General features: G+C 45.4%; 1 protein-coding gene across 4 annotated transcripts; it reads left to right on the forward strand.

The window, feature by feature from the left end:
• Positions 1-3,886: 3,886 nt before the first annotated feature.
• DPH7 (diphthamide biosynthesis 7) lies at positions 3,887-27,097 on the forward strand. 4 transcript variants are annotated; one of them, XM_088459202.1, is made up of 10 exons: positions 3,887-3,970; positions 18,215-18,379; positions 20,270-20,406; positions 21,570-21,657; positions 22,539-22,633; positions 22,727-22,893; positions 23,076-23,148; positions 23,812-23,877; positions 24,779-24,945; positions 25,026-27,097. In XM_088459202.1, exons 2-10 carry the CDS (start codon positions 18,239-18,241, stop codon positions 25,445-25,447), a joined length of 1,356 nt encoding a protein of 451 aa, XP_088315328.1. In that variant the 5' UTR covers positions 3,887-3,970; positions 18,215-18,238; the 3' UTR covers positions 25,448-27,097. The 4 variants fall into 4 exon arrangements, with proteins under 4 accessions (XP_088315328.1, XP_088315332.1, XP_088315331.1 ...); XM_088459206.1 differs by having other exon boundaries at positions 22,730-22,893; XM_088459205.1 differs by having other exon boundaries at positions 3,899-3,970; positions 18,220-18,379.

Genomic DNA, 27,097 nt, shown 5'->3' on the forward strand with positions numbered 1-27,097 from the left:
ACCATGGATATCTCTAAAGTATGGAAATAGAAGCGCTTGTGAATGATCTGTTATAAAGTATTAAATGATTAATGAATGAATGATTAAATAATAACTGAGGACCAATGTTAAATAGCATACACCAACAATCAACATGTATAGACAGACACTGATGTTTAAAAAGCTCTCTTGTGAAAAATTATGATGTTAACAGGATGGCATCCCCGATAAAGCAGCACGCTGGAATAGCTAGCAAACGCTAACCCTACCTTTCCCTATGTTGCCGCACTTGGTGATTCTCAGCCCCGTATCCTCTTCTGGCTCTAACTTCAGACCTTTAGTCAGTGAGCCGTTCGGTGGGTCCCTCTTCAGCCGTGTCCCAGCGCTAATCCCGCTGCTGTACGAGCGCTCTCCGGCTGAGTGCAGCTCGTGCTCTGGAATTGCGCCCGCTGGGGTATGACGTCAGGGGTGAGGGGGATAATCCAAATGTCCACAAAACTGGTCACCAACGCGTTTCGTACTTAGACTTTTTCAAGGTGTCCATATGCTGGGGTCAGTCCTCCTTTTATTCCTGGTGGATCTCTGTGATTGGTTGTTTTATAAAACTCTGTTTTAGAGACTAAATGACCCCATCATAATTTTTCACAAGAGAGCTTTTTAAACATCAGTGTCTGTCTATACATGTTGATTGTTGGTGTATGTTATTTAACATTGGTCCTCAGTTATTATTTAATCATTCATTCATTAATCATTTATCATTTAATACTTTATAACAGATCATTCACAAGCGCTTCTATTTCCATACTTTATTGCTTTATGTAGCCAGTTTACTGACTACACTAATAGGAAGCTGCTACATTTGGGAGCGCTAGATATTGTTTTTCTTATGGATATCTCTAAAACCTGAACTGTTAGGGAGCCTTGTGGACCGCGTTTGGTAACCTCTGCATTAAGTGTTTGAATTATTTCTTCTTGACACAAATACGTCCATCTTATCAGTCCCTCCTTTTGTGCGACAATGAAAGTTCATAGGTGATGGAAGTTTGTCTGTGGATGAAGGCAGAGTGTTTTTCAGAACGTGGCCGGTCTGTTGCAGTTATCATACGACCTTCTGTTGTCTGTGGTGAAAATGCATTAGTGCCTGTGTAATTATTCAAATGATTATACTAAGATCAAGACTTTTTATCACAGGGCTTAGTACATGACTGGGTGCATACAAGCATAACACACACAAAGTTTGGAGCGGTGCCCTAAGTGTGTAAGCACTAAATATGGCAGCGGTACCCCCATAGTCTGCAGGTCACAGCTCAGAATATCTGGACAATAACTTGGAATCTGGAACTCTATTCTTAATTCCTCAAAAGATTTTAAGTGATTATTTGAGTATAACTGACCTTATTGAGGTCACCCCAAGACATCCCACATCACAACCTTCCCCATATTGTTCATCTCCCGAAATTCCCCATTACCCGGATGATCCCTCTTTCCACTAACACCTCCGTGACTGAAACCGACATGGCTGCCGCTCCCAAACCACTGGCTTGGTTATGTATCTGATTTTCTCCCTTACTCCCCACATTTCACTAATATCTCCTGCATCTGCCCTCACTAATGACACCACTAGGACATTACTTCATACTCCTGCCTTCATTATTACCACTTCTATTATTATCTTTCATTTATACGGCGCTATGACCACAACAAGGGTCCTGTAGGGCCATACATAAGGGGTAACATACAGCTAAAATCAAAAGTATATTAGACAGTAACATATTAGGTCACAAATCTGCAGAGTAGCACAGTAACATGATGCAAACTTGGCCAATTAAATTAATACAATGAGCAGACAGAAGGAGAGAGGGCCCTGCTCGTAAGAGCTGAAACACTAGGGGGAAGCACGGAAATAGAGGAGAGCACAGCTGTGGGGTGCTGAGGCTGGAGAGTTAGGGATAAAAGTGTCAGCTAATACAGAAATGATGTGTTGTAAGGGGACGGGTAAAGGTTGGGACGCTGGGTGAAAGTCTGACTGAACACAGAAGAGCATTCCAGAGGACGGGACCAGCCTCGGCTGGTTACCACACACACGGGGAAGACCAGCAGGGTGTGCGCCAGTTTTATTATACGGTAAAATACTAAGGAGACATAAAATGTATCCATGAACATTTTTAATGCTGAACACTAACTTACCTCAGTATCTTCTTAAGAGCATTAAAGTTTGTCCTTGGAGACTTCACTGTCAGCTCCTAGGTTGGGCCTGGAATCTGCTGGGGCTGGATCAGAGCCGTAACTAGACTTTTTGGTGCCCTGTGCCAGAAAGAGCTTTGGCGCCCCCCTCATTTTGCAAAGGGACATAATGCACCCAAAAGAGGGTCATGGCTTCATGGGGAAGGACCAGGGAAGAGATAGGAGAGGCCAGGAGATGTTGGGGATGAAATAAGAGGAAGCTACAAGCAAGAATGATAATAAACAGAAATTTTACATGCCCAAACTGCGCCCTCTGATCTGTGGTGCCCTGTGCCATGGCACCGGCCGCACTACCCTAGCTATGGCCCTGTGCTGGATCATCTGCAACCTCCGACTAGCTCTCATTTGGAAATGAACACCAGGTGCGGGGTCATTGGTGCCCTCATTCAGTGACACTATGGCCCGTGTTACCGACATGCTGTAAATAAAAGGCCCAACAAAAGCCCAGCAGAAATGGTGGAAGACGGAGACTGAAATAAAAGTAAATACATATAATAAACACGGGATGCGTGGGGGGTATGGAGTGGACTGACGGTGACTCCACAGCGGGGAATATCTAATAACAAGTTAAGGGTGCTCCTGGGGCTCTGTGTAACCGCCCAACAGAGATGCTAAATGCCACAGCTTCAAAATAACCCCTCTCAATGCCCTCCCCCTACTCAGACTGGTCTCGTCACTGAGGCCTGGACATAGGATCACTGTTCTAGTATATATTGAGTATGGCTCTGTCCTTTTCAAAATACTGAGTATGGATCTGTCCTTTTCAACGTATGAGAATGACGTTCAAATTAAAAAGTGTCGCCCTTACCCTTCGGCCACCGTGATCCTGGCTGTCACATTTATTTTCCTATTACTTTTATCTGTGCTAAATTAAATTACAATTTAAAAAATTAATAATAATAAGCTCATCTATTGTATTGTACCACAATAGGGAATTGTGGTTCATTTGTGAATGGAATACTGTATACTGGGTGAAAGGAGCTCATATAATAGTAATCCGTATAATAGATAGTCGACACGCAATATTTGAATACCAGGTTTATATTTCTCAGCGACTATCATATTATTATTATTAGGTTTCTTAAAACCTCATATTGAAGAAGCCTGGAGCCGTGAGGGTCACCTCGCCGCTGGTAGGGGAACATTTATATGCTAATTTTCTTGCGAATCTCTATGGGATGTGAGGGAAATTAGCGATGCTGAATGCTACAATAGACACCTCGTTCCCAGCTGTTAGGATCTAATTGTCCCCTATGTTATTATATTTACACGCCACGCCGTCACCGGTTTCTATTTTACATGTATTGATTTATGTAATATATTAGACTGTTTTAACTTGTCATCAGTGCCCTTTTTATTTTTTTCCAATGTATTAACATTATCTTCAGTTTTGGCCCTTAGAGGTGCGCAGGTGACTATGGGCCCCAGCAGCACAGTCCTGGATCAGGGGAGTTTACAGCAGTGACCCCTCAGCAGCACCAATACTGTATAATAACCTCACACATATATTATATGTAACTATATATGTGGGGAGTGCAAAGTAATGTCAGACACACTAAGCACCAGTGCTCACATGACACACAGCCAGTTATACTGAACACGGATGATGTTATTGGAGGAGGCGCCTGTCGATCACTGTGTAGGAGGCGGGGCCTTCTTTGTTAAAGACCCGGAAGTAGTTGGAGTTAGCAGCAGCATTGTGTCTTGTGATGTTCTCAGATCTCCTGCTCCATGCTGGTGACTGGTGGTGAGTGATATATACATTAGTTATATACAGTATACTGTGCTCCATGATGGTGACTGGTGGTGAGTGACATATACATTAGTTATATATATACTGTGCTCCATGCTGGTGAGTGACATATACATTAGTTATATACAGTATACTGTGCTCCATGCTGGTGAGTGACATATACATTAGTTATATACAGTATACTGTGCTCCATGCTGGTGACTGGTGGTGAGTGACATATACATTAGTTATATATATACTGTGCTCCATGCTGGTGAGTGATATATACATTAGTTATATACAGTATACTGTGCTCCATGCTGGTGAGTGACATATACATTAGTTATATACAGTATACTGTGCTCCATGCTGGTGAGTGATATATACATTAGTTATATACAGTATACTGTGCTCCATGCTGGTGACTGGTGGTGAGTGACATATACATTAGTTATATATATACTGTGCTCCATGCTGGTGAGTGATATATACATTAGTTATATACAGTATACTGTGCTCCATGCTGGTGAGTGATATATACATTAGTTATATACAGTATACTGTGCTCCATGCTGGTGACTGGTGGTGAGTGACATATACATTAGTTATATACAGTATACTGTGCTCCATGCTGGTGAGTGACATATACATTAGTTATATACAGTATACTGTGCTCCATGCTGGTGAGTGATATATACATTAGTTATATACAGTATACTGTGCTCCATGCTGGTGAGTGACATATACAGTATACTGTGCCCCGTGCTGGTGAGTGACATATACATTAGTTATATACAGTATACTGTGCTCCATGCTGGTGAGTGATATATACATTAGTTATATACAGTATACTGTGCTCCATGCTGGTGAGTGACATATACATTAGTTATATACAGTATACTGTGCTCCATGCTGGTGAGTGACATATACAGTATACTGTGCCCCGTGCTGGTGAGTGACATATACATTAGTTATATACAGTATACTGTGCTCCATGCTGGTGACTGGTGGTGAGTGACATATACATTAGTTATATACAGTATACTGTGCTCCATGTTGGTGAGTGACATATACATTAGTTATATACAGTATACTGTGCCCCGTGCTGGTGAGTGATATATACATTAGTTATATACAGTATACTGTGCTCCATGCTGGTGACTGGTGGTGAGTGACATATACATTAGTTATATATATACTGTGCTCCATGCTGGTGACTGGTGGTGAGTGACATATACATTAGTTATATACAGTATACTGTGCCCCGTGCTGGTGAGTGACATATACATTAGTTATATACAGTATACTGTGCTCCATGCTGGTGAGTGATATATACATTAGTTATATACAGTATACTGTGCTCCATGCTGGTGAGTGACATATACATTAGTTATATACAGTATACTGTGCTCCATGTTGGTGAGTGACATATACATTAGTTATATACAGTATACTGTGCCCCGTGCTGGTGAGTGATATATACATTAGTTATATACAGTATACTGTGCTCCATGCTGGTGACTGGTGGTGAGTGACATATACATTAGTTATATATATACTGTGCTCCATGCTGGTGACTGGTGGTGAGTGACATATACATTAGTTATATACAGTATACTGTGCCCCGTGCTGGTGAGTGACATATACATTAGTTATATACAGTATACTGTGCTCCATGCTGGTGAGTGATATATACATTAGTTATATACAGTATACTGTGCTCCATGCTGGTGAGTGACATATACATTAGTTATATACAGTATACTGTGCTCCATGCTGGTGAGTGATATATACATTAGTTATATACAGTATACTGTGCTCCATGCTGGTGACTGGTGGTGAGTGACATATACATTAGTTATATACAGTATACTGTGCTCCATGCTGGTGAGTGACATATACATTAGTTATATACAGTATACTGTGCTCCATGCTGGTGACTGGTGGTGAGTGACATATACATTAGTTATATACAGTATACTGTGCTCCATGCTGGTGAGTGACATATACATTAGTTTTCTACTTCAGGGTCCATAGGGGGTCCACAGGGTTGACCTTGGGGTATAGCTGGATCTGGATCCATGGGCACCACGCAGTTAAAGCTGTAGCTGCTCCCAGGATGCACTTGGGTCCGTCCTCCTCTATACCCCGCCCCGGCCACAGCACCTCAGTTTGAGTTGGTGCCCGGCCGGAGTCGGGTCACCTGCGCAGGGGGGCTGCAGGAGCAGCCCCCAAAAGCTTTCTATTTTTATTTAAAAAAAAAAAAAAAAAAGAGCCTGTTAGATTTTTATTTTAAAACAGAGGCTCTAGTGTGGCAGCGACGGGCTGTGCAGACGCCCACGCTGCCGCTCTCCTTCCCCGCTGGCGCTGCGACGCCAGTACTGCACTGGGGATCGCGGCGGGAGGCCAGAGTCCGTACTAGCCGGACTCTGGGTCCCTCCCTGGACTGCTGCCGGAGTCGTCGGGGACAAGGTAAGCCGCGAGTCGACGATTAGCGGCGGCTCGCGGGTATTGCCTGCACATGCAGTCCTTTGCCCCCGGTCCTAGGGGACAGACCGGGGGCCGCTAGCGGTGGCGGCGGGCTCCCCCTCTGAGGAGGAATAACCCGTGGGACCACTAGACCACCAGGGATATATGGCAAGCGGGATGCCGGCAAGCCCTGGGGTTAATATGCTAGCCAGGGGAGGAAGCCTTCCCTGTCAGCGGCTCCTCCCCTCAGCTCAGCGCGCCTTTCAGCACGGAGTCTGGCGTCGCTGAGCTGCAGTTACACGGCCACTCCTCCTCTGAGGTCTCTGGGGGCCATTTTCTACAAGTGGCAGCGCAGATCTTCAGGGAGCACGCGGACCGGTCCCCCTGTGTACCTCTCCCCTGATTAAGGACAGCGTACACAGCACTATAGCCCTCCCAGACACTGAATCTGGGCAGGTTGATTGTAGTGGAAAGGTGCAGTGAGTATATCTTCCTGCATGGTATGTGACTTTTGCTAGTGCTGCCTGTCTGTGCTTATTTTCCGCTTACTGTCAGCTTATACCTATCCCTTTACTTCTCCTACAAGCCCTACAGGTGTGCGGGGGAAGAGCGTTTCTGCAGACCTCACCTATATAAATCACGTATTTGTGAGGTCCGTCACATACAGTTGTGTGCTACACAGTGCCGAGTTGTGGGCTGTTGTTTAGCACACCGGTGAGTGCGTTTTCTTCTGCCCTGTTGCCAGATATATTTTTTGACTATATAATATATTCTGTCATGTCATACGAGGAGGTTGAGCGCTCAGTGGCTCCGGTGTTGGCCTCCTGCGGACGCTGTTCTGCAGGAGTAGATAGGGAGGATTTGTCACAGGATGGCCTGTGTAGTCGATGCCAGGTGGCTCCTGGCCCATCCAGACCTTCTCTGGCGCAGGAACCACCATGGGCGATGTTTTCTCAAGTGCTGGTGTCTATTGCGGACCGTCTGTCGGTCCCGACTGCTCTCCCTACTAGGGCGTTGGCCCAGCCGACCATCCCCCATTCCCCGGGTGTCCCGCAGTTATTGCGGAGTCCTCCTGGGTCTCAATCAGTAGGTCCCTATGCGGGGTTGCCTATGTATATACAGGCTCCCCCTGTGCCGCAGCAGCCTGTGGTACCTTTTCAGGCCCCTATGGCGACTCCTCCACCATGGGTGGATGTGCTCTCCAACTCCGTGCAAAATTTGGCGGCCGCTTCCTCGGCTTTTCAGTCAATGTTGCAGACTGACATGCCTTCTAGGATTTCAAAACGCCCACTCATGACACGGGCTGCTCAGGTATCGGACTCAGAGGGTTCTTCAGATGATGGGGAGGTCCCTGATGACACTGACTCGGACGCCTCGGTCCAGGAAATGGATACCAAGTCGTCCATTAATGTGCGAGCACTAGTTAGGGCGGTGCGAGCTATTCTTCTTATAGAGGATGAGGCACCGGTTCCTAAGTCGAAGTTTCCTAGTTTAAAAAAAACTAAGGTGGCTTCTGCAGTGTTTCCCCTGTCTGATCAGTTGACGGATCATATGGCGGTAGCTTGGCAGGCGCCCAGTAAGAGATTCCTTCCTCAGAAGCGGTTGGCTTCTAATTACCCCTTCCCTGAGGGACATTGTAAAAAATGGGAAACTCCACCGGCGGTGGATTCCCATGTCACCCGTTTAACTCGGGGCGCCACCTTACCATTACCGTCGATATCCTCGCTGAAGGATCCCACGGACAGGAAAGTTGAGACTTGCTTAAAGTCTATTTACTCCCTCTCCGGGGTGGTGGCCCGACCGTCCATGGCCATCTCCTGGGTGGCCAAGGCCATTGAGGGGTGGGCCAATGCATTGGAAGATACCTTCCCGGACGACGCTCCGGATGTCCAGCGGGCGTTGTTGGGACAAATGAGGGACGCTGCTTCTTACATTGGAGAAGCTTCTTTAGATGCTAGTCTGCTGACCTCGCGGGTATCGGCTGCAGCAGTGTCTGCCCGCCTTATGGTTGCGGTCCTGGAGAGCGGACTCTGATTCAAAGAAAGGTCTGGAGGCCTTACCTTTCAATGGGGAATTACTATTTGGTCCGGACTTGGACAAAATAGTGGACACCCTGGCTAAATCCAAGTCGGCCTTCCTCCCTTCGGCGGCACTGCCTGCTAAGGTTCGGAGTTCGGCTTTTCGTTCCTTTCGGGTTCAGGGTAAGGCGAAAGGTCAGTCCTTCCCGAGACAGTCTGCGAGTAAGACGGCCTCTAAACCCAAGAAGCAAGCCTGGAGTGCTCGGCGCCCTTCTTCCAAGCAGGAAGATAAACCTGCGGCCTGATGGGACGGGCCTCCCTCTGGGGGACCTCAGAGTGGGAGGCCGACTTCTTCTATTTGCCCAGTGCTGGCACAATACCACCACGGATGCCTGGGTTCGAGAAGTGGTCTCCCAGGGGTACGCCCTGTCTTTTCGGCACAGACCACCCCACCAGTTTTTCTGCACAAGTCCTTCTCAGGACAAGACCAAGGCGTTACAGGTTCAGGAGGCTATAGAGTCCTTGCTGAAAGCAGGGGTCATTGTTCCCGTTCCTCTATCACAACGAGGGACGGGGTATTATTCGTCTCTGTTTCTGGTGCAGAAACCCAATGGTTCTCATCGCCCTATCCTCAACTTGAAGTCTCTGAACAAATTCCTCAGAGTTCCCAAGTTCAGGATGGAAACGTTACGTTCCATCATTCTGGCGATGGAACCGGGGGATTACATGGTGTCCCTGGACATCCAGGACGCCTACCTCCATGTTCCGATAGCATCTTCACACCAGCGGTATCTGAGGTTCGCTATCCTTCAACACCACTATCAGTTCCGGGTGCTACCCTTTGGTCTCTCCACGGCACCGAGGGTGTTCACGAAGATTATGGCGGTCATGGCCGCACATCTTCGGAACCAGAATGTACGGCTGCTGCCGTATCTGGACGACCTCCTGTTGCTGGCGAGCTCCCCGGAGGTACTGCTTCAACATCTCCACCTGACGATCGCTTGCCTGCAAGCACACGGGTGGTTGATAAATTGGAAAAAGTCCTCCCTGATTCCATCACAGCGGATGGTTCATTTGGGAGCCCTGCTGGATTCGCATCAGCAAAGGATCTTCCTGACTCCGGAGAAGGTCGCCTCCCTACAGCTGCGGATACGCAGTTGCCTGAGCCGTTGCCGCCTGTCGGTCCATTCGGCTATGAGAGTTCTGGGGTCCATGGTGTCGACATTCGACATGGTGGAATTTGCCCAGTTCCATTCCCGGCCCCTGCAGGGGCTGATTCTGTCAGAATGGAACGGGTTACCTCCCCGGATCCGCTCTCAGGTGCTGGTGTTGTCTCCGGACGTTCGGCAATCTTTGGCTTGGACAGCTCATCTGGTCGAGGGGCGCCCATTTTGGATCCCGGACTGGGTCCTGCTCACGACGGATGCCAGTCTCCGGGGTTGGGGGGCAGTGACCGGCTCTTGGTCGCTTCAGGGTCGTTGGTCAGCGGAAGAAGCACTTCTCCCCATCAACATCCTGGAACTGCGGGCAGTATACAGGGCCCTGCAGTCGTCCGGCCCCGCTCTTCACGGAAGGGCAGTACAGGTGCAGTCCAACAACGCCACCACGGTGGCGTATATCAACCACCAAGGCGGAACTCGCAGTCAGGCAGCGATGTCGGAGGTGTCTCGTATCCTGACTTGGGCGGAGGGTCACATTCCAGCGATCTCGGCGGTCTTCATCCCCGGAGTCCTCAATTGGGAGGCGGACTTCCTCAGCCGTCACGACGTGCATCCCGGGGAATGGTCGCTTCACCCAGAGGTGTTTCAGCTACTCGTGGACAGGTGGGGACTGCCGGAGCTGGACTTGATGGCCTCCCGTCACAATCACAAGTTGCCCGTTTACGGGTCAAGAACAAGAGACGCAGGCGCAAGTCTGGTGGACGCGCTGTCGGTGAAATGGACGTTTCACCTGGCGTATCTGTTTCCTCCGATATCCCTGCTTCCTCGGGTTCTGCGGAAATTCAAGCAGGACGGCGGCATGCTCGTGCTGGTAGCTCCGGCGTGGCCCGGACGTCCTTGGTACTCCGATCTCAGTAGCCTCTCCATCGACGCTCCGTACCTTCTTCCTCAGCGTCGGGACCTGTTGTCTCAGGGGCCCTGCCTTTACCCGGATCTGGGTCGGCTGTCTTTGACGGCATGGCTCTTGAGACAGCCGTCTTGAGGTCTCGGGGCTTCTCCAGTTCGGTTATTGGTACCATGCTCAGGGCACGCAAGCCTGCTTCAGCACGGATTTATCACAGAGGTTGGCACACTTACTTTCAGTGGTGTGAGTCCAGACATTATGATCCTCAGGTGTTCCGAGTTTCTAGGATCTTGGAATTTCTTCAGTCAGGATTGGATCTCTGCTTACGCCTTGCATCTCTGAAGGTTCATGTGTCCGCCTTGTCCGTGTGGTTTCAACGGCGGATTGCAATACTACCAGACGTTCACACCTTTTTCCAAGGTGTTCTCAGGATCCAGCCTCCCTTTGTGCCTCCTGTGGCTCCTTGGGACTTGGCGGTGGTGCTACGGGTCCTGCAGGGTCCTCCGTTTGAGCCTCTTGAGGCGGTGGAGCTCAAGTGGCTGACATTTAAGACGGTTTTTCTCCTGGCAATTGCTTCGGCCAGGAGGGTGTCTGAATTGGGGGCACTTTCCTGTCGCCCTCCTTTCCTGATTTTTCACCAGGACAGATCGGTGGTCCGCACTCGTCCAGAGCTTTTGCCCAAAGTGGTCTCGAAGTTCCACATTAATCAGGAACTTGTTGTGCCAGCTTTTCAGTCCCCTGATCTTTCAGCTGGTGAGACTTCCTTAGATGTGGTCCGGGCGCTTAGAATTTATGTAGACCGGACGGCTTCGGTTAGGAAGTCTGATTCCTTGTTTATCCTCTTTGGTTTTCACAAGAGGGGTTGGCCTGCCAACAAACAAACGTTAGCCCGTTGGCTTCGTTCCGTTATTTGTGAGGCTTATGCACAGGAGGGCTTACCTGTGCCAGCCTCTGTTAAGGCTCATTCCACTCGTTCTGTGGGTCCCTCTTGGGCTGCTAGACGTGGCGCTTCTGCTGTTCAGCTGTGTAAGGCGGCCACTTGGTCTTCAATTCAAACGTTTTTGAGGTTCTATGCGTTTGACACCTTCGCCTCTCAGGATGCATCCTTTGGGCGCCGGGTACTCCTTTCAGCACAGGAGCGTCCCCGCCCTTAGTTGTACTGCTTTGGGACATCCCCAAGGTCAACCCTGTGGACCCCCTATGGACCCTGAAGTAGAAAACAAGAGATATGGTAAGAACTTACCTTTGTTATCTCTGTTTCTACGAAGTCCATAGGGTCCACAGGGCGCCCGCCCTGACGCACCTGGCTTCAAATAGGCTGTGTGGCTGGTCACTGGTTTTCCGTCTCCCATTTCTGTGAGTATGGTTTCTTGTGTGTTCCAGTCTTCCTTCTCTCTGTTTAGTCTCCTCCTCCGGCCTTGGCTGCTTACCAACTGAGGTGCTGTGGCCGGGGGCGGGGTATAGAGGAGGACGGACCCAAGTGCATCCTGGGAGCAGCTAAAGCTTTAACTGCGTGGTGCCCATGGATCCAGATCCAGCTATACCCCAAGGTCAACCCTGTGGACCCTATGGACTTCGTAGAAACAGAGATAACAAAGGTAAGTTCTTACCATATCTCTTGTTATATACAGTATACTGTGCTCCATGCTGGTGAGTGATATATACATTAGTTATATACAGTATACTGTGCTCCATGCTGGTGAGTGACATATACATTAGTTATATACAGTATACTGTGCTCCATGCTGGTGAGTGACATATACATTAGTTATATACAGTATACTGTGCTCCATGCTGGTGAGTGACATATACATTAGTTATATACAGTATACTGTGCTCCATGTTGGTGAGTGACATATACATTAGTTATATACAGTATACTGTGCTCCATGCTGGTGAGTGACATATACATTAGTTATATACAGTATACTGTGCTCCATGCTGGTGAGTGATATATACATTAGTTATATACAGTATACTGTGCTCCATGCTGGTGAGTGACATATACATTAGTTATATACAGTATACTGTGCTCCATGCTGGTGACTGGTGGTGAGTGACATATACATTAGTTATATATATACTGTGCTCCATGCTGGTGAGTGACATATACATTAGTTATATACAGTATACTGTGCTCCATGCTGGTGAGTGACATATACATTAGTTATATACAGTATACTGTGCTCCATGCTGGTGAGTGATATATACATTAGTTATATACAGTATACTGTGCTCCATGCTGGTGAGTGATATATACATTAGTTATATACAGTATACTGTGCTCCATGTTGGTGAGTGACATATACATTAGTTATATACAGTATACTGTGCTCCATGCTGGTGAGTGACATATACATTAGTTATATACAGTATACTGTGCTCCATGCTGGTGGGTGATATATACATTAGTTATATACAGTATACTGTGCTCCATGCTGGTGGGTGATATATACATTAGTTATATACAGTATACTGTGCTCCATGCTGGTGGGTGATATATACATTAGTTATATACAGTATACTGTGCTCCATGCTGGTGAGTGACATATACATTAGTTATATATATACTGTGCTCCATGCTGGTGACTGGTGGTGAGTGACATATTCATTAGTTATATATATACTGTGCTCCATGCTGGTGACTGGTGGTGAGTGACATATACATTAGTTATATACAGTATACTGTGCTCCATGCTGGTGAGTGACATATACATTAGTTATATACAGTATACTGTGCTCCATGCTGGTGAGTGACATATACATTAGTTATATACAGTATACTGTGCTCCATGCTGGTGACTGGTGGTGAGTGACATATACATTAGTTATATACAGTATACTGTGCTCCATGCTGGTGACTGGTGGTGAGTGACATATACATTAGTTATATACAGTATACTGTGCTCCATGCTGGTGAGTGACATATACATTAGTTATATACAGTATACTGTGCTCCATGCTGGTGACTGGTGGTGAGTGACATATACATTAGTTATATACAGTATACTGTGCTCCATGCTGGTGAGTGATATATACATTAGTTATATACAGTATACTGTGCTCCATGCTGGTGAGTGACATATACATTAGTTATATACAGTATACTGTGCTCCATGCTGGTGACTGGTGGTGAGTGACATATACATTAGTTATATACAGTATACTGTGCTCCATGCTGGTGACTGGTGGTGAGTGACATATACATTAGTTATATACAGTATACTGTGCTCCATGCTGGTGAGTGACATATACATTAGTTATATACAGTATACTGTGCTCCATGCTGGTGAGTGATATATACATTAGTTATATATATACTGTGCTCCATGCTGGTGAGTGACATATACATTAGTTATATACAGTATACTGTGCTCCATGCTGGTGACTGGTGGTGAGTGACATATACATTAGTTATATACAGTATACTGTGCTCCATGCTGGTGACTGGTGGTGAGTGACATATTCATTAGTTATATACAGTATACTGTGCTCCATGCTGGTGAGTGATATATACATTAGTTATATACAGTATACTGTGCTCCATGCTGGTGAGTGACATATACATTAGTTATATACAGTATACTGTGCTCCATGCTGGTGAGTGACATATACATTAGTTATATACAGTATACTGTGCTCCATGCTGGTGACTGGTGGTGAGTGACATATACATTAGTTATATATATACTGTGCTCCATGCTGGTGAGTGATATATACATTAGTTATATACAGTATACTGTGCTCCATGCTGGTGACTGACATACACATTAGTTATATACAGTATACTGTGCTCCATGCTGGTGACTGGTGGTGAGTGACATATACATTAGTTATATACAGTATACTGTGCTCCATGCTGGTGAGTGACATATACATTAGTTATATACAGTATACTGTGCTCCATGCTGGTGAGTGATATATACATTAGTTATATACAGTATACTGTGCTCCATGCTGGTGACTGGTGGTGAGTGACATATACATTAGTTATATATATACTGTGCTCCATGCTGGTGAGTGATATATACATTAGTTATATACAGTATACTGTGCTCCATGCTGGTGAGTGACATATACATTAGTTATATACAGTATACTGTGCTCCATGTTGGTGACTGACATACACATTAGTTATATACAGTATACTGTGCTCCATGCTGGTGAGTGATATATACATTAGTTATGTACAGTATACTGTGCTCCATGCTGGTGACTGGTGGTGAGTGACATATACATTAGTTATATACAGTATACTGTGCTCCATGCTGGTGACTGGTGGTGAGTGACATATACATTAGTTATATACAGTATACTGTGCTCCATGCTGGTGAGTGACATATACATTAGTTATATACAGTATACTGTGCTCCATGCTGGTGACTGGTGGTGAGTGACATATACATTAGTTATATACAGTATACTGTGCTCCATGTTGGTGACTGACATACACATTAGTTATATACAGTATACTGTGCTCCATGCTGGTGAGTGATATATACATTAGTTATATACAGTATACTGTGCTCCATGCTGGTGACTGGTGGTGAGTGACATATACATTAGTTATATACAGTATACTGTGCTCCATGCTGGTGAGTGACATATACATTAGTTATATACAGTATACTGTGCTCCATGCTGGTGAGTGATATATACATTAGTTATATACAGTATACTGTGCTCCATGCTGGTGAGTGATATATACATTAGTTATATACAGTATACTGTGCTCCATGCTGGTGAGTGATATATACATTAGTTATATACAGTATACTGTGCTCCATGCTGGTGAGTGACATACATTAGTTATATACAGTATACTGTGCTCCATGCTGGTGAGTGATATATACATTAGTTATATATATACTGTGCTCCATGCTGGTGACTGGTGGTGAGTGACATATTCATTAGTTATATACAGTATACTGTGCTCCATGCTGGTGAGTGATATATACATTAGTTATATACAGTATACTGTGCTCCATGCTGGTGAGTGACATATACATTAGTTATATACAGTATACTGTGCTCCATGCTGGTGAGTGATATATACATTAGTTATATACAGTATACTGTGCTCCATGCTGGTGAGTGATATATACATTAGTTATATACAGTATACTGTGCTCCATGCTGGTGACTGGTGGTGAGTGACATATACATTAGTTATATACAGTATACTGTGCTCCATGCTGGTGACTGGTGGTGAGTGACATATACATTAGTTATATACAGTATACTGTGCTCCATGCTGGTGAGTGATATATACATTAGTTATATACAGTATACTGTGCTCCATGCTGGTGACTGGTGGTGAGTGACATATACATTAGTTATATACAGTATACTGTGCTCCATGCTGGTGAGTGACATATACATTAGTTATATACAGTATACTGTGCTCCATGCTGGTGAGTGACATATACATTAGTTATATACAGTATACTGTGCTCCATGCTGGTGAGTGATATATACATTAGTTATATATATACTGTGCTCCATGCTGGTGACTGGTGGTGAGTGACATATTCATTAGTTATATACAGTATACTGTGCTCCATGCTGGTGAGTGACATATACATTAGTTATATACAGTATACTGTGCTCCATGCTGGTGACTGGTGGTGAGTGACATATACATTAGTTATATACAGTATACTGTGCTCCATGCTGGTGAGTGACATATACATTAGTTATATACAGTATACTGTGCTCCATGCTGGTGACTGGTGGTGAGTGACATATACATTAGTTATATACAGTATACTGTGCTCCATGCTGGTGACTGATATATACATTAGTTATATACAGTATACTGTGCTCCATGCTGGTGAGTGATATATACATTAGTTATATATACTGTGCTCCATGCTGGTGACTCTTACATATATTCATATAGATCATGTATACATGTGTGTTTATATATATATAGCTCAGGGCTCCATGCTGGTGGTGAATATTCATTACATAGGTCCCGTATACATACATTTATATATAGTATAATGTTATACAGCTAATTGCTCCATGGCATGCTTGTGAGTCCCATCTACTTTCATTATATATAGGTATAATATACATACATTATATATAGTATAATATATAGCTAAAAGGCCTTTCTCGGTGAAGTGTCGCATACCACATTAATCGGCACAGTCTGCTGGTGAGTCCTAGTCACGTCGCATCAGATTTTGAAAGTGTCCAGTGATCGCGGTTTCCACGTATCCTGTTATTTATTTATTTTATTTTCTTCTAGCGCAATCTCGTTTTTCCCACCCTGGTGTTTTCAACGCACGTTTTTGATTTGTTCTGCATGATAATAAGCAAGTAAATATCCATATAAGTCATTTTAGTTTTTTTATGAATGTCCTTAATATGTACATGATAGGAACACTCCCAGGCGCCTTTCAGACCTTCATCAGGATTAATGGGAGCTGTCAACTGCATTCTCGCATTAGATGCACTAAAATGTAACAAGAAGTGTTATAAAATATATATTACACAGCTCTGGGCCTGATTATTCAGAGATGGTCTCTAACGCCACCGCAGCAGCTATCCCGTATGCCGACGCTGTGCGAAAATATTCCAATGTCACCGCCATCGGGAGATGTAGTGAGATGTCCAATAGCGTTTTTCAAATCCAAGTATCTGCGTACAAAGATCGGTCACGGATCATTTAATTATCACAGTCCTGAGTGAGCCTATTGGCCGCGGGAGTTGAGACGCTGGAGCCATGTTTTTTGCATACGGGATGGCAGAGGCAGGATGCGATGTGCCCCAAAAATGGGCATGACACGCCTGCGTTTTTAGGCGACACTCCCCGTTCCCTCCCCCTGACTGACAATCGCGGTAATGTAACTTAATGCGTGTGCAATACGACTCGGGCGTTTAAGTGCAGACAGACGATAATCGCTCAATTGCAAAAACATCGACATAGTGTACAACTCTAAATCGGGCCCAATGTACTGTCTAGTTCGGTATGGCGCCAATTACCCATCTGATGAACGTCCGTTATAAAACGGGCATTATAGGGGCAGATTTCATGTTGTTTTTGTAAAGTGAAGATTTTTGTTATAAATACAGGACAGTATTATTTTTATATATATATATATTTTATATATTTTTTTTCTTCTAATGTGGAGCAATTGGTACATTTACCCCTCTTTTCTTACATTTGATCACCTAGGCTGTTTTAGCAATAATATATTTTTTTACTTTACCATGTTCTAACCAGCACCACACACACAAAAAACCTGACACAATCATTATGAATTAGTAAATAACAATGGTGCAAATGATTTCTCTGCATGATTCCAATCTGATTACTAGAGGGTATTTAGAAGTGGAGTTGTTGCCCATATCAACCAATCAATTTCTACTTATTATCTTCTAGAAGGTGCTAGATAAATGATAACAAGAAACTGGTTGCTATGGGCAACAACTCCACTTCTAAAAAAAAAAAAAAAAAAAAACGCACTTTAGTAAATTTACCCTCTATTGTGCACCATTTTTATAACTGATATTTTGTTTTTGTTTTTTTGTTGCAAGAATTTTTGGGGGGCATTTTAACAAGTGTCACATGGGTGGAGATTTCATAAACCTAAATGACAAAGATCGATACGTTGCCAGTTGTTTTCCTGTAAGTGAGACGAGACACATCGTATTGTGTGTGGTCTGTGAATAAACCCATGTGCTCTGGTTTTGTTAGGGAAGGTGATGCCCAGAGCCGGAGATGTCTGTACGCTGCAAAACCCAGACGCTGCAGGTTATAGACACGGAGTACAGCGCGGACGCCGTGGAGTGGTGCCCGCTGACTGACTGGCGTACAATCCTGGCATGCGGAACATATCAGTTAAATAAACCAACAAGTGATGTGAGTTTGTCAACGTCTTCTCCTATTACCATCTAAGAGGCTGTGTTACCTGCATAAAATGTATATATAATGAAGTGTACTATCGGGTGTCTGTTTTAGGAAGACTCTGGGCCTAATTCAGACCCGCTTGCGATCGCTTGCAAGCGGGTCGATGGTGGCCCAGTGCGCATGCGCACGACGGAACCGGCTCCGTCGTGCTCATGCGCGAGACCCGGATAGCGATGGGCAAACCGTCGCTCTGGCTCTCGTACCAAAGGGGGCGTGCGTGACAGCATGCCCCCTTTGGTGGGCGTGCTGGGGGCGTGGCTGCCCAGACGGAGGCGTTCCCATGGGAGCGCCTACAGTCTGGGGCCGGCGCCACTGACATCACAAGTGATGTCAGTGGGAGTGCTTTCGGCTCTGGTAGAGCTGAAAGCACTCCAGGGCTTGCGGCAACGAGACCCTACCACAAGGGTCTCGTCTCGAGCTCAATGGTTGCGATGGTCTTGACCATCGCGACCATCTTCCTGGCCACTCGCTATAGCTGTAGGTGGTCACCCACAGCTATACGAGCGGCCAGGTGGTCGCTCTAAAAATCCAGAAGGACGGCCCTGATTCAGAGCGAGCGCTCTGTCAGAGCGTCCGGCTCTGAATCAGGGCCACTGTTAGCACTTATTAAACTTTCTGCCTAGGAATAGTGGCGTTTGCCATTATGTCAGCCGAAGCGGGATCCAATTCGCTAGTAATAGGAGACATCACTGACGCATGGGATACTCCACGCCGCAGACATATGGGCTACACAATGGAGGCATATGGGGATGGGGTGTAACTGGATTTGCTTAGAGCTCGGTGAAACAAAGGTGTGTGCGGTGTAGTGTATGAGAGGCATTGTATAGGGCAGGCCTGGCCAGCCTGTGGCTCTCCAGCTAATGTGAAACTACAGCTCCCGGCATGCCCTGCCACAGTTTTGCAATTAGGGGATGCTAACGGGCGCTGAGAAAGGGGGGGGGTGTCGGGCACTAATTTTCCAGGCTTGATGAAGGGGCCTGGTGGGGGCCCAGGTCTGCCACCTATCAGTGGCAGCAGCCTGTGGAGTCTAGTTACTAAGCAGTGTTAGGAGACAGAGTGATAAGGTGCCAGCCAATCAGCTCCCAACTGTCATTTTTCAAACACAGCCTGTGAGATGACAGTTGGGAGCTGATTGGCTGGCACCTTATCACTTTTCACTCTGTCTCCTAACACTGCTTAGTAACTAGACCCCTATGTCTCCCCAGCCCAGCATTTTCTGTGACTGATCAGCAGCAGCAGTCTCCTCTGGCTGTGCAGGGGCGAGTGAATTTGCCCCTGGCTTAGGCGCCCCCCTTGGCGCAGCAAATGCTATATTTTTCGAAGGAGGCGCCTTACGTTAGGCCACGCCCCCTATTACCTGGGCTCAGCAAAGCTTACTACGGTTGTGGATGCTAAACCAGGGCAGGGCAAGCTGTGACTTGTAGTTTCACAATAGCTGGAGAGCCACAGGATAGCTAGGCCTGGTGTAGAGGCTTACAGAAGAGTTATACTGTGCTATAGAGTATTATGTTACAGTATATAATAAGGGGCGCACAGTATCACAGAGCATTATAGTGTGATAGAGCATCGCTTAGGGCTGTGCTTGTCCTGGGCTTTGCAGTAGTCACAACGCTGACATCCGTGCAAGGCTGTAGTGCACTACAAATCCCAGAAGGGGATTGCAGACAGATTTGCAGTACTTTATAAGCATTTTATATAAGATTTGTGCTGTAGTTTCCTATTGATAAACCTCCTATTGGGACCATTTAAAATAACGTTCACATTCTTTGACTTGTGGTGATTCTGGGTATCTGTGACGCAGACTGTCGCGCTCTTAATACTTACACGCGTTTTACCTCACAGCTCAGGGCAGAGGGAAATGACGCCCCACACTTGCGGCTCGGTCGTTTCTATCTCTATAACTACGATCCGCACCAGCTGTTTTCTCCAGTATCGGAGCTCCAGAGAATGGAAACATCGGCCATACTGGACATGAAATGGTAACTGGTAGTTATGCAATTATCTTTGTATTTTCATACGTAATTATTATCATTGAGTAATGGGTGCGTTGGTGTAGGTTGTACGGGCTGAAGAATGTCACAATCAAATAGATGTGTTTTCAGAGAGCGTTTAAAGATTTCTAAGCTGGGGGAGAATGTGAGCACCAGCCGGAGTATAGATAGCAAACTGGGAGAATAAATAGAAATAATCACACATATAATATTACTTTTAAGCAAAATGAAGTTTCATGCCCTCTTTATGCCCCACTGATGGCCCCACAATGGTATTGTATTTTTTTATTTATTTACACCTACCCCATTCAGCAATCCATAACTATAATCTGGTTAATATACCTGTGTTCCCAGATCATGAGCTGTATGTGATAGCACATTATTATAAATCTAGTATTATCACATATAGGGGGGGGCAAAAAGCTCCGGGTTTCATGCCCGGAGCTAATCAATTAGTCAGCATTTTTCCCGTGTGGTAAACCATGGGTTAATGCGCGCTAACCCATAGATTCCACGTACAGTGCTGGAATCGGTGGATGAGATTTAATTAGGCGCAAGGTTTACCCTTCAGGTAACTGAACGTGCTGCCTGATTCAGTTAGTTGCGAGAACCCTGCGCTAAGCCCAGGCGGGTGGCTTTTTCCTCGCAGCCTCAGGAACTGCGAGGAAAAGTCTGTGTTGAAGTGCGGACTCTGCATTTTAACGTGCGCGGAAACAGATAGATTCCATCACTTTGTGCGGATAGTATGGTTTAGTGCGCTTTAACCCATGATTTACCGTGCAGGGAAAAGGCCGATTTATTATAATAGCGCCGGACATGTAATCTAGACTTTTTCTCCACGCGATACACTCCACGTCTAATTGATATTCTCCCCTCCCCCCCCAAAAGGGGTTTCACTGCACGTTAAAATGCAGAGTCTGTAGATTTTTCCTCACAGCTTTTGAGTCTACAGACCTGTGAGATTAGTTATATGCTGTTACACAAAGGACACAGATATCCGTTGCCTCACCGAACCCACACCACGATCCAGCAATTGGGGAAAAAAAACCTACGGTCCATGGTTTGGTTTTGCCTATTTTAAATACAAACTAATATCTGACAGAAAGTTACCACTGAGCAACCCAGCAGCCATCTTGTTTTCTTCTGTCTAGGTGCCATGTGCCAATCTCAGGATGTCCTATGCTGGGTATTGCCAATGCTAAGGGTGCCCTGGAGCTATATCGATTACTAGGCAGCAGGGTAAGTTTTAAATTAGTCCATTGTCTTACATTCCCTGGTGAGGTTAATCCATGCTATGTTGGCACTAGGAACTGTATGGAATGTGATGGAAGTTTCACAGTGAAGGTCCTGGGTTATTAGACAAAATTTAATCCGACAAGGCTGTTTTATACTTGATGAGGGAAGAAGTCGTCTGTGGCAACCAATCAGCTTCTAGCTATCACTTGCTTGTACATTCTATAAAATGATAGCTAGTAACTGATTGGTCGCTATGTCCTCTTTTAAAAGGTTTGATGCTTTTCACCCAGGTCACAAACTTTTATTTTTTAATTAAGAGCACCGTCACTGGGATTCTTCTGTCATCAAGAAGAGTACTCCCAAATGACACTGACCCCTTATTTTATTTCCTTTACCTCCAGTATTTGTTCACCTTTGTGACCAGAGACATGGGGGGGTGTAAGTGTAATAGTCTGTGAGTTGTAGGCAACCACCGTTTACCTGCTTGATTTAAAGCGCCAATTTCATAAAACACCGAAAAAAAACCTGGGTTTGCTTTAAGTTATTTTGGCTTGAGATCTAGCGGCACAAAAAATCGTGGGTGCCTGCATCCCGAAGGGTATTGTATTTACCCATGGTAGAGGCTATTGGAATTGAGAGAGCCCAGGGATACTGGATCCAGTAACAGTGGTGATAAATAGACGTGCGACATCTTCAAACACAGTCGTGGTGGGAAAGTTCATCGGTATCTGTGATAGATGATCTCTCTCAGTATTGATCCACGATGGTTTGGGGTTGACTCAGTGACTGTCAGACTGTTGGTCAGTAGTTTTGTAATTCGCCAGGTTTGTTTTGCACGGCATAGGAGCCCCAGCCTGGGCACTGACTGTGTGTTCCTCCAGTAGGAGAGCTGCAGGGTGGAGCCTGCGTGCAGCGTAAATGTAGGCGATGGCGAATGTCTGGCTCTATCTCTTGACTGGTCCACGGGAAGAACGGAGAGGTGAGAACTAACGGCCGACACGTTCTGCAGTTAATCACAGGTCACTAAGCTCTGCTCTGTGTTTTCACGTTTGTCCGGCTCTCTCCTGATCAGCAGCTTTCCTGTAAAGGTCGTCTGCAGCGACTCCAAGGGTCGTCTGAGTGTGCTGCGCCTGGAGGAATCTGCGCCCTCGCTGGACATCCTGTGTCAGTGGGAAGCCCATGGATATGAGGCCTGGATCGCTGCCTTTAACTACTGGAACTGTGACACTGTCTTCTCAGGTGTGTACAGGATCCAAGGATACTGGGATTTCAATGGAATCCCTACTCCAGGATGATCAGAATTTATTAAGTATAATGGTCTTCAGATCTGCGGCTCCAGGAGAATTATCAGTGGAACTTTTAACTGTATAAAAAAAAAAACCCACAAAGTTGTGCATTAAAATATATGTTCTCACGTACAGGTGGAGATGATAGTTTACTTAAAGGATGGGACACGAGATCTAGACCAGACGGCCCACTATTTACCAGCAAACGGTAAGAGCAACATGCGGAGTCTGTGATTACAAGCAGCAGGTTTGCCTTTGTAGACTATCTTGCAATCATTCGCTACTGCACCTGCACTGGAGCCTACACACACGCTACTTTGAGCAACTACAGGCAGCACAGAGTCGTACATGCAGCTTAGTTGCTGTAACTGGGCAGCGACTGGGTGGGATAAGTGTTATGTGGACCATAGATGGCAATGAGGGCTATGCAGAAGTCAGCGATTTCAGACGGCTCTATCGCACCAAGTATAGGGCTGGTGTAACCGCGTGCTAACGGTAATGACGGCTACTTTTGCAAGCGGATATTTAGGGCTGGTGCAGCCGCACCGATGTGGGCATCGCTGAATACAGACGGTGGCCGGCTTTTATTTTCCAAGCACGCAATGCGTCTGAATTGCTGCAAATCTGAACCGGCTCCTACCATGGGGGTCTCGTATTGTTTGTAATCGGTCACCTTGCAACAGAGCCCACACAGTCCCGGCTTTTAAAATATTTCTGCTTAAACACAGGTGAGTCAACTGTGCAGAAGCAGATGTATAACAAGATCTGTGTGCTCCATCATTAGTCTCCTCTGATTTTAATATCCGCCTGGACGATTCCTCCTTGTGACTGTATTATTCACTTATCTGACTAAATATTATCTCATTAATAGACATTCGATGGGAGTGTGCAGCATTCAGAGTAACCCGCATCGGGAGCATGTTCTGGCCACAGGGAGGTGAGCAATCTGTACTTCTCCCCCCCCAGATAAATGCTGGAGCTTCCAACAACTTAACTGTTTACTTGAATACTTTTATATTTATATTACTGTGTTTTATCACAGTTTTTTTTTATGAACAGTAAAAGGATTTGTCCATTAGTAACACTGCAGTTCTATCCCTGCTAGTCGCAGCCTCTTAGAACAGTGATAGATGGGAGTGGCTTTACTTTGTTGAGTCACATGGTGGGAGTGGCTATCTTCCGTGGTGTTGCTGTGTCCCCCTTTTTTCGATTCTTTCAATCCCAATTCCTAGTCTGTACATCAACCTCTTCAAATAAGGTTACTGCACTGTGAACCTGCCAAATGAAAAAAAAAAAATAGGTTTGGAAATCTTACAGCTATACTGGGCTCGCGTCTGGACATTTTCCAGGGTTTTAAACCTGCTATAAAATTTGTTGACTAGTGTCCAGAACATACTCATGGCAGCCTTAGAGCATTGCAAACAGTATTAAAATGAAGCCAATGAGGATGTAAATGACTTCATATTTGCTCCAATCGCAATGTTACTCTTACTAGCACTAAAGCTTTACGCTCCAGCTAATTCCATAGACAGCGCAAAGGCCCTGAAACCAGATTACTGTCCATGGCCTCCGTTATGTAAAGCGCAGGTTCTCAAACTCGGTCCTCAGGACCCCCACACGGTGCATTTTCCAGGTCTCTTCACAGAATCAGAAGTGAAATAATTATAACCACCTGTGGATCTTTTAAAATGTGTCAGTGAGTATTGACTACACCTGTGCACCTGCTGGGTGACCTGGAAAACATGACCTGTGTGGGGTCCTGAGGACCGAGTTTGAGAACCACTGATGTAAAGCTATTGGGATGCTGACTGTAAGTCTGTTTCTTTTTTGGATCCTAGTTATGATGAACATGTTCTCGTGTGGGACTTGCGGCAGATGAAGCAACCGATGTCTGATACTCACGTTCAGGGCGGAGTCTGGAGGCTCAAGTGGCACCCAACAGATAGCGCCCTCCTGCTGGCCGCTTGTATGCACAGCGGTTTCCACATCCTAGACTCTGCATCTGGTAAGTGAGACAATTAACTCCTGGGTTCTCATTAAACCACCAGATCAGGTAGTTTACATTGACTTATATTTCCCATTTAGATGGTTGTACCCTCGTGTCATCCTACGTTCTTCACAATTCTCTGGCGTATGGAGCTGATTGGTCCAGAGTGTCTCTTCCAGAAACCTCCCTGACCAATCCGGATTCTCTGAATGGACAGGAGTCAGTCGCTAGTGGCTGTGATGCTGTGGGACCCAAGGTGAGCCAAGCCATGCAGAACCTGAAGATCTTCTATGAGTCGCCCACCGCCAGCTTTGACGTGCTCCTAGAGGACGAGTCAGGGGAGTACATCTCTGAATCAGATTCCATAAAGAGCGATCTGCCCCACCAGCCTGTCCCTGAAGTTCCCACCTTAGCCAAATATGGACAAGCAATGACTAGCGTGGTGGCCACATGTTCTTTCTACGACCACGTCCTGCATATCTGGAGGTGGCAGTCTCAGAGGCCACAGTCTGCAGAATGACCCTGTCAGCAGCACCTGGGGTTGTCGGTCGGTCATTAAACTGATCTACCTCCTGCTCTGCTCAAACACACTTTACAGCAAGGTCTGTGACAGAGGTAGTCCTGATGAAGTGTTGGGAGAACCAAGAGTTGGCGGGAAGCTGATGAAGTGTTGGGAGAACCAAGAGTTATATGTTGGGTTTACAGGGTCTTGGTTCATAAGTTTGTAAGAGAAGGAGTGGAAATCACCAAATAGGAATGCAAACGATCGGTAACCATGTCACAGGATTAAAGTACAAATGGAACAGTGGGAAATGCAGACTAATAACAACTAGGATGCACTATGAGGTAGACACTGGGGCAGCCATTTTGTTAATGCCTACTTGTAGGCTCATTGGTCCAGCTCACATCATGTCTGACTTTCCTGTGTCTTGGTGATGTCAGGAGTCCCAGTTAGAATTATAAAGCTATGGGACATATCCAATTAGACGGTGGGTTTACCCACCGGTTAATTGTTAGCGCTGAGCAATTCAATTAGCAGGCTGATACCCTGCAAGTTTATTACCAGAGTGGATACTTCCTCGCAGGTGTGAGGAAAAGTCCATGTAAAATTGCACCTCTGGTAATTAACACACGGGAAACCCATTACATTCTGCCTTTACCTCGGAATTAGTGGGTTACTGGGAAAAGGTGAAATAATTTAATAGCTTCGGCTGTGAAACCCAAAGCTTTTCACCATGCGGTAAAACCCATGCCCATATTTGTTTTTGAAATTGGCCATCACCTCAGTATGTAAACTTTTGGATCCCCTTCGAAATGTAGTTCTAGAAGCTGCGTGAAACTTTTACACTGATAATGTGCACTAGCATAAGATGAATTGATTCATCATTCGTGAAGGCATTTTATCAAACAGTAATTATTGTTGGGGGGTTTTGTTGTCGGAATTCATAAAAAATAAAACGCAATAAAAAACTTGTGTAGCGCCCATTGCAATTAATTTCTCTTTCCAATTTATAGCGCCTGCAGCCATTTTGTAGCCTTAAGCAATAATTATGAGAAGCCTGGAACCGAGGACCTGACTGAGGCATTCATATGAAAGCAGCCAATGTAATTCCCATCGGCCACAAAATGGCCACTGTGTTGCTTGTCGTTGGACTCTTCAGAATAGCCAATGTAAGGCTGACACATGTAAAGTAGCAATATATGTACCATTTACATCAATACTACACAGCCAGAGGCTGATACAACGGCCTGATTCATGGCTTCACTTGTCAGTATAATGAGAACAGAAACATTAAGCAATATCTAGCTTCTCCCTTCAGAGACTTTGAGAACCTGTGAACTAGACATTTGGCACAAACTCGGTCCTCAGGACCCCCAAACAGTGCATGTTTTCCATGTCTCCTCACAGAATCACAAGTGAGATAATTTGTTCCACCTGTGAATCTTTTAAAATGTGTCAGTGAGTAATGAATACACCTGTGCTCCTGCTGGGTGACCTGGAAATCGTGAACTGTGTGGGATCCTGAGGACCGAGTTTGAGAACCACTGGTCTAGTTAATTGCAGAATCCCTCTGGGAAGAGCCCTATATACCAGCAGCATATACAGGTACCCAACTTCTACAAAGTGTTTTTATATATATTATCAATAAAAGTTACCTTTTTCATTAAA

The sequence above is a fragment of the Taudactylus pleione genome, unplaced genomic scaffold (genome assembly GCF_031769625.1).
Source record: "Taudactylus pleione unplaced genomic scaffold, aTauple2 ptg000897l, whole genome shotgun sequence".
NCBI classification, from domain to species: Eukaryota; Metazoa; Chordata; class Amphibia; order Anura; family Myobatrachidae; genus Taudactylus; species Taudactylus pleione.